Genomic DNA, 8,899 nt, shown 5'->3' with positions numbered 1-8,899 from the left:
GAAGGCTTCATACTTCTGGATTAATGCAAGAGCTTTTCTCTCTTTGACTTGGGCATTTCCTTCGTGAGTCATCTTTAATGATTCAAAGATGTCATGGGCAGTTTCCCTGTTTGATATCTTCTCATATTCAGAATGAGAAATAGCATTCAGCAGAATAGTCCTTGACTTATGATGATTTTTGAATTGTTTCTTTTGATCATCACTCATTTCTTGTCTTGAAATCTTTGCTCCACTAGCATTTACTAGATGTTTGTAACCATCCACAAGCAAGTCCCATAAATCACCATTTAGACCAAGAAAGTAACTTTCCAATCTATCTTTCCAGTATTCAAAGTTTTCACCATCAAATACTAGTGGTCTAGAATATCCATTTCCATTTCCATTGTTGTGTTGATCATTTGAAGTAAATGTAGAAGTGGGTGTAATAACATCAACCATATTGACTTAGTGTTTCTCTCACCCTGAATCTTTTTCTAACACGGTTAAGTGCTTTCACCTAGAACCGGTGCTCTGATGCCAATTGAAGGATAGAAAAACACTTAGAAAGGGGGGGTTTGAATAAGTGTGACTTTAAAAACTCTTAAGATAAAAACAATGAACACAATATTTTTATCCTGGTTCGTTATTAACGAAACTACTCTAGTCCACCCCCTTAGAGTGATTTACCTCAACTGAGGATTTAATCCACTAATCAATCTTGATTACAATGGTTGTCCACTTAGAAACACTCTAAGTCTTCTAGAGTATACTGATCAGACCTTGATCACTCTAGGAAATCAACACTTAGAAACTTCTAAGTCTTCTAGAGTCTACTGATCTCACTGATCACTCTAGGAACCTTTTAAAAATCAATGTAAAATAAATGTTTACAAGAGTATTCAAATGCTTCTTAGAAAGCTATAATCACAACTGTGATATTTCTCTTAAGTTCTAAGCTTATCACTCACTAAATATTAAAAAGAATGTGAGCTTGAAGATGAAGTTCGTAAGTATTGATTTCAACAGCGTTTTGGTATTCTTGCAAGAGTTGTTCGTAATTGCTTTTGATCAGAACTTCATATTTATAGGCATTTTGAGAAGATGACCGTTGAACTGCATTTAATGCGTTGCGTGAGTGGACAACTTTGCATTTAATGTTTTCACTGTTTTGTCAACTACCTCGAGCCATGCTTTTCTCTGCTTTTACTGACTTTGCCTTTTGTAGCTTCTAACGTTCCTTTTGTCAGTCAGAGATTAGACTTTGTAGCCTGTCATCTAGTACTAACTTCTGATCTCAGATTTTGTGAATACAACGTTTGAATAATCAGAATCAGAGTTACAGCTTGGTGTAGAGCATCTTCTTGTCTTCTGACTTTGAAGTGCTTTAGCGTGATACCATAAGAACTTCAGTGCTTCTGCTTCTGATCTCAAGTTCTTCTGATGCTTCATAGACCATGTTCTGATTCTGCTTGACCATCTTCTGATGTCTTGCGAGAGCATGTTATCATGTTGCAATCCTGAACCTTCCGAGTCAGTGCTTTTTAGCGCTGAATTGTGCATACTCCTTATATATTTCCTGAAATGGAAAATGCATAGGATTAGAATACCACATTGTCTTATACAAAATGCGTATACATTGTTATCATCAAAATAAGAATATTGATCAGAATAAATCTTGTTCTAATAGTTGTTTCAATTCAGCCCTTTTCTTTGGTTCATCTTTCTTTTCCTCCACCAATGGTTGCCTAAGATCTTCCCATCGGTTTGGTCGAGAAATTTTAAAGGTTTGTGTTGCTTCCATCATGGCTACCACTTCCACCTCTTTTTCATCAACCGCATCCTCTTCATCAAAAATTGGTAAACTCAACACTCTGTCCAAAGGTAATTGTTTTGTTTCCAAGGAATTTTCATTCGCACATATTTGATCAATCACCTCAATGTGTTGACTAGTGGCAACATCATCTTTGTATTTCATGGTGTTTCGCACATCAATTTTTAACTCTTCATCATAAACCTTCAGAGTCATTGTGCCTTCTTCTATGTCTATCAAACATCTCCCAGTCTCTAAAAATGGTTTCCCCAAAATGATTGGAATCTCTTCATCTTCCGGCATCTCTAAAATAACAAAGTCCACCGGGAACACAAATTTGTCAATTTTGACAAGCACATCTTCTACTATCCCGTATGGTCTCTTCACAAAATGGTCAGCAAATTGGAGTGTCATTCTTGTATCTTGCACTTTACCTATCCCTAATCTCTTGTAAATGGACAGCGGCATAAGACTCACACTTGCTCCCAAATCAATAAGGGCTTTCTTGAAAGATCTATCCCCAATGGTACAAGAAATAGTCACAGAACCTCGATCCTTGTTTTTCAGCGGAATCTTCATACCCTGCAAAATAGCACTACAAGTTTCGGTTAGAATAATTGGATCAAGATTGATGGTCCTTTTCTTGGATATAATATCCTTCATGAACTTGGCATATGTAGGCATTTGCTCCAACGCCTCCAGGAATGGAATATTTAATTCAAGTTTCTTGAACATCTCCAAGAATTTTTCAAAATTCTTCTCATGCTGCCCCTTCTTTTTATTTCTAGTGGGAAAAGGAAGTTTAACGGCTGGTTTTGGCTCAATAATCTTCCCTTTCGTCACCGGTTCTGATATAACCACATCCTCAGCTTCTACCTCATTTTCCTTTATTTCCACATTAACTTCAAGCAACGGCTCTTCTTCTTCATCATTTTCCTCCACAACTTCTTTGGCTTTACCACTTCTAGTGCTTATAGCACTTACATTAGTATGCTCTTTAGGATTTGTAACTGTGGCACTACGTAGAGCGCCCGACTGTAGAGGATTTGCCATTTGTTGTGCAATTTGACTCATCTGAATTTCAAGATTCTTAATCGATGCACCCGTGTTTCAAAAATTGCTCCTTGTTTCTTCTTGAAATTGGGAACTTTGAGCGGGCATCTTTTCAATGGCGATCTCCCAGTATGCTTTCCTTGGTCATTGTTGCTGAAATTGTTGTTGCGGTTGCTAATATGGTTGTTGTGGTGGCCGATAATGTTGTTGTAGTGGTAGAATTTGATATGGCACAACTCCTTGTTTAGGAACATTCCCTTGTTGATCTTTCCAGAAGAAATTCAGATGATTTTTCCATCCTGGATTGTAAGTGTTGGAGTAGGGATTGTTCTGCTTCAAAAAATTGATTTCCTCCACCTGTTGAGCTGTTGCCACACAATGCATGGAAAAATGAGGTCCTCCACATATCTCACAATTTACCGCTTGAATCGGCTGAGCTGGTTGAACCTGTGCTACAGTTTGCTTCTCGAGGGCCATTTGTTTCAGTCTTCGTTCAACTTCAGCCACAATTTGGTCTTCCATCTTAACAACTTGATTTGACAATTTCAAATCGACTAACCCTTCAGGCTAATTAACACTACGGTCATATAACTCCAAGTGTTCATTTTCCGCGATAGCATCAATGATCTTCTTGATCTCCGTGGCTGTTTTGAAATTTGTTGAGCCACCGGCAGCTGTGTCAATAAGTTGCTTCGTCTTCAGCTTAAGACCATTCACAAAATTCTTCATTGGTTTAGTCACATCCATGTTATGAGTGGGACATGCAACCAACAACCGCTTGAACCTCTTATATGCATCTCCGAGTGATTCTCCTTCCTTCTATTTAAAATTTACTATGTCATATCATTTGCGGATATACACAGAAGCAGGGAAATACTCATTTAAAAATGTTGTCTCCATTTGTTGCCAAGTGGTGATACTTCTAGCAGGTAAAGAGTAAAACCACTCTTCAGCATCATCTGACAAAGTGAAAGGAAACATCACTAGTTTCTTTGCCTCTTCAGAACGCCCCTCTATTTTCAATGACGAAATCATAGTAAGAAACCTTTGTAAGTGCTTGTTGGCATCTTCATTGATTCTTCCAGAGAAAGGTTTCTTCTCAAGTTGTCATATTGTTGCCGGGTGCAACTGAAAGTGGGCAACATCGACCAGTTGATTGACTATTGTCATCCGGCCAGCTAGTGCATTTGCTCCACCATAATCACCTAACAGTCTTTCTACGGGAGCTGCCATAGTTTCAGCCCCAGAATTCGAGTGCTCAAAATGAACAGAAAAAGTATCCTCGTTATCAGATTCCGAAGCTATCAGATTTTCTTCTATCGCTTCCAGTCTCTCTAGTCTCACTTTTCAAAGTCTAGCTCGTAACAATCGTTCTGGCTCTGCGTCAAAAAGAAATTCTGCTGAGGCCTTACCTCGCATACAAAGATTAGACAATTATTAGTAGTGAGCAAATGAAATAACAGAAAATTAAAATTTTAGTTGCAGAGCAACAAAAATCCAATTGAATTATTATTAAACTTATATTTTGGCAGTCCCCGGCAATGGCGCCAAAAACTTGATCGGAAAATTAGCAAGTGTACTATTTTTCACCAATGTAGTTTTAAATAGAGGTTTATACCCAGTATCGAACTCGCGGACTGCGTAGGAAATACAAGTTTTACAATTATTCAATTGAATAAAATATCATGGGGTTTGTTGGTTTGTAGAGAAATTATATAAATTATAACTAATTAAAGCAAAAGTAAAATAACGATTCTTGACAATATGAGAAAGCATGCTAGGTTAGGTGTTTAAATTGCCTCGCAATGAACTTGATTCCCCAATTTATGAAATATAGTTATAATGAGCTACTACCGAATCTCAATAGTTGTTTTCCTTAATTCCTTAACTGAAAACCTTTCATGTTTATCTCTAATCCTAATTCCTTACCAATTAAGATAACATCAAGCAATAAACTACAATTTACCAAGAATTATACGGTTACTACGGTTAAATTCTCATTCCTAAGCAATTTCACCATAGTATTATTGTGCAAAAAGCGTTGAGTGGTTTGTCCGACCTAAGCCTCAGCCATAAATCCGAAAACTATTTGTCTGATAGAAAAGGCATTAGAAATTTTGCTCAATGAAGATAAACTCATTAAAACTTGAATAACATAAATTGATAGAAATAGGGTTCATAACAATGGCAATTCGGGGACACCCCCCTAGCATTGGGTGGTTTAGCTACTCAGTAATATTTAAAGAACTAAAAATAAAGATGATAGACATTACAAAAATTATGGAAGGCTTTGAACTTTAATTGCGATTACCGTTGAAGATCTCCGTTTTTCGAAATCCTTGTTGGCTTCTCTTCTTGATTCTCCAATTCTCCAATATGATCCAAGATAAAACCTCATGCTTTCCAAAAAATAGGTCTAAATAGTGTTAGGTTGTTCTTTTGTGATGCAGAATGTCAAAAATGCCCTTAATGAGTCAGAATTTGCAAAAACTGAAAAAGCTGAAAATCTGTCCGGAACTGCTGACACGACCGTGTCAATTGACACGGGCGCCCGTGTCAGCTTCTGCCTCACACGCCCTTTCATCCCTTATTGCCCAGTCAAATTGACACGGCCGTGTCAATTGACACGGGCGCCCGTGTCAGCTTCTGCCTCACACGCCCTTTCATCCCTTCTTGCCCAGCCAAATTGACACGGGCGTGTCAATTGACACGGGTGCCCGTGTCAATTTCTGTCCACTCTCTTGCTTCCATTTTTCCGTTAGCATCATTGACACGGCCGTGTCAATTGACACGGGCGCCCGTGTCATTTATTTTTTCTTCTTTTTCTTCATTTTTTCATCTTTTCTTGACACAGGATGTCTTGGAAAACCACGAATTTATGGAATTTTTCCGTCTACTTCTTTTGGTGCGCCTCAATTGCATCTGAAATCACAAACAACTACCAAACCAAGGTATCAAAAGCATCTAATTATAAATAAAAATCAAACAAGTACGAATTTGCAAAATACGAAATAACTAAGTTAAAACGATAAAAAGCTAAACTAAAGTGTTACCGAAATGAGAGATTTTTCATCAAATAGTTAACGGAAAGTATGTAGAATTGGTGACCGATCACAAACCCAAAATGGCCCACACTTTATAATTCTACATCAAAACTAATACAAATGATTAAGAAACAAAAGCAAAAAATCATTTACATACTAGTTTTCCCATATGCCATTTTCATGATCACGACGAATAGCATGCATATCATCTAAATCATTTTCTTCAGATGATTGACTTACACGTGTTCCTAAACAAGGAGTCTCATAGTTAAAATCTTGATTTTCATCAGTACTATCGGGAAGATGTTTTCCTTGAAGGGCAATTGACCATCTAGTGTTAGATGGATAAGTGACATAAAAAACTTATTTTTCTTGGTTTGCCATGATGAATGGTTTGTTCTTGTAAGTTGCCTTTCGAAGATCAACCCTTGTGAATCCTAATTCATTGGTTTCTACACCAATTTTACATTCAATCCACCTGCACTAAAATAATGGCACTTTAAAAGAAACATAGTCAATGTCCAAAATCTCCTCAATGATCCCAAAATACACTCAGAAGGGTATGAAAACACTTAGAAGGGGGAAGAGGTTGAATAAGGGGTTTTCCTTCTCAAATAAAAATTCACACGATATTTTTATCCTGGTTCGTTTGAACTCAAACTACTCTAGTCCATCCGTCAAGGTGATTTTGCCTCTCTCAACGAGGACTTAATCCACTATAATCAAACTGATTACAAATGCACAACCAACTGGTGTGACTAACAGTACAATGCAGAAGCCAACTGCCAACGACTAACACCTCTAAGACTAACTAGTCCTAGCCCTCTTGAGAAATCTGACTAAACTGGTTTCTCAAGGATCAATTACAAATAAGAACTTCTAACAATAGTGTTTCAGATTGCTTCTAATAAGCTTTATCACAACTGTGATTTTTCACTAAGTTTAAGTACAATGAATATGAATCTCAGTAAAATTATATGAACGAGATATTCTCTTTCAGCGTAAGAGTTCACATATGTATATTCTCCTTTTTTTCAAATGATCTTATATTTATAACCTTTGGAAAAAGTTATCAGTTGCTTCCTCGTAAGCTGTTCTGCAATGAATGTTGCCTGTTATCTTGGTTAATTATGCTTTGAATGTTTCTTAATATTTGTTCCTCATAAATGCTCCAGCCGTCTTTTAATCATTATGTCTCTAACGGTATTTTATCTTGTATCAGAACTTTGCATTTTGTTTTTCCTTTTCTTCACAACTTCTGTCTTGACTTTGTGAATATGACTTCTATCAGAATTTGTCTACAGCGGTTGGTGCATTCAGAAGTCTTCATACATTAGAACTTCTTGAACTTCAGTGTGACTTTTCTTTCTTAGTTTGTTCATCTTTACGTAATGTCCATGTTCTTATGGTACTTGAGTTAGAACTTCTTCTAAAATAAGAAACATATAGTTAGAGTACCACATTCACTTATTAAAAATTTATTTAATTGTTATCATCAAAACTCTAAGATATGATTAGAACCAAACTATGTTCTAACAATCTCCCCCTTTTTGATGATGACAAAACATTTAAGTTCTGATCAGAAATTTTGTATATCAGAAAGACAATCTCCCCCTGAAATAAATACTTAGAGAAAAATTTATGAGATAACTTCCCTGAGTATATTTTTCTCTCCAGCGTATTTCTTCATAAGATTAACTTGTTTTTCTTTTCAGAGTGCTTCTTTAGAAGATCTATCAGATTTTCATTCAGAATATGATTTTCCTGCATACTTTCAGAAAGAAAACTTTTTGTACACTTGTTAGAAGTGTTTGAGACAAAGTGTTTATACCCATAACTGTTTCTATTTTAATTAGGTCAAAATTTCCCTTTCTCTCCCCCTTTTTGTCATAAATCAAAAAGCATAAAAAAATATAAAACTTTCAGATAAGTGAGTGGAGAAAATGAATGAGTGACACCTCCTTTTAGTTAGAAACTTGATAAAGAAGAAGTACTCCCCTGATCCTTTTATTGATATATTTCTGTTCTTTAATCAAAGCTTTCCAGAATATTCTTGTTCTTACTTAATGAATACACACATATATTAAGTAAAATGTTTGAGGTATTGAGTTCAGGTAAGCTGTTATAATATCAAAATATTCTACGTTCTTCCCTTTTATATCAATAATAAAGAAAAATCCAGAAACAAAGAAATTCTCATTAATGATATGAAAAGAAGTACAAAAACTAATAACAGAGAACAAACACAAACTTCTAATAATTAATATCGAAATCTTCACAAGTGAAGGAAAAAGCTTCACAAGGCTCAACAAATAGAACTTCGTCGTTGTTTGGAAAGTTTGCATTGCGAAGAATTTCCACTACTCCGACAGATTCGAAAATAGAAGATAAGACTCGACCATAAGGGATGTAGAAGTTCTGACCACATTTGAAGGCCAAGAGAGATTCCCTTAAATGGTTGAAGATAATGGCAGGAAGATTTATTAGACGTCCTTTTTCAAGGTGATGGATGAGAAAACGATCTCTAGAATGCAAGATTTTGTGAAAGTCTCCTCGAGGCCGCAAGTTGAAGAGAGCAAGGCGAAACAAGACCCATTTTGCAGGAGAAAGAAAAAATGGATTGTCGAGAACTCGTCGGGCAATTTTTCTTAGATCATTTGGAACGACAAATGCATTCGAGTGATCAAAATATGTTAGACATGCAGCATTTGGGTTAGAGGGACAACCAATGGTTGCAACAATGGATGCTTTGGCGATGGTGAAAGGAATCTCATGAATGGAGGATGTGATGCTTAGATTTTCGTTGCTGACAGAAGCATAATTGCAGAAGTTTTTCACTAAATTTGTGAAGATACGACCAAGAAGGATGATGATATGATTCCCCCATCCTTGTTTTTCAAAACAAGCAATGTAGTGTTCATTGCTTTGTGATAGCCAAAGGAATTTCTCTTTGATGACAGTGAGAGATGTTTGGGAGGCCATGGAAGATAGAAGAGTTTATAGAAAAAACGAA

At 36.3% G+C, this 8,899-nt stretch overlaps 1 protein-coding gene across 1 annotated transcript; it reads right to left on the bottom strand.

The window, feature by feature from the left end:
* Positions 1–1,642: 1,642 nt before the first annotated feature.
* LOC131625044 (uncharacterized) lies at positions 1,643–2,842 on the bottom strand. The gene is made up of 2 exons (XM_058895960.1): positions 1,980–2,842; positions 1,643–1,850 (listed from the first exon to the last, which is right to left on the bottom strand). Exons 1-2 carry the CDS (start codon positions 2,840–2,842, stop codon positions 1,643–1,645), a joined length of 1,071 nt encoding a protein of 356 aa, XP_058751943.1.
* Between the last annotated feature and the right edge of the window lie 6,057 nt (positions 2,843–8,899).

The sequence above is a fragment of the Vicia villosa genome, unplaced genomic scaffold (genome assembly GCF_029867415.1).
Source record: "Vicia villosa cultivar HV-30 ecotype Madison, WI unplaced genomic scaffold, Vvil1.0 ctg.000181F_1_1_2_unsc, whole genome shotgun sequence".
NCBI classification, from domain to species: domain Eukaryota; kingdom Viridiplantae; phylum Streptophyta; class Magnoliopsida; order Fabales; family Fabaceae; genus Vicia; species Vicia villosa.
Note: the sequence above shows the minus strand (reverse complement) of the source record. Positions and strands in the feature narration are given on the sequence as shown.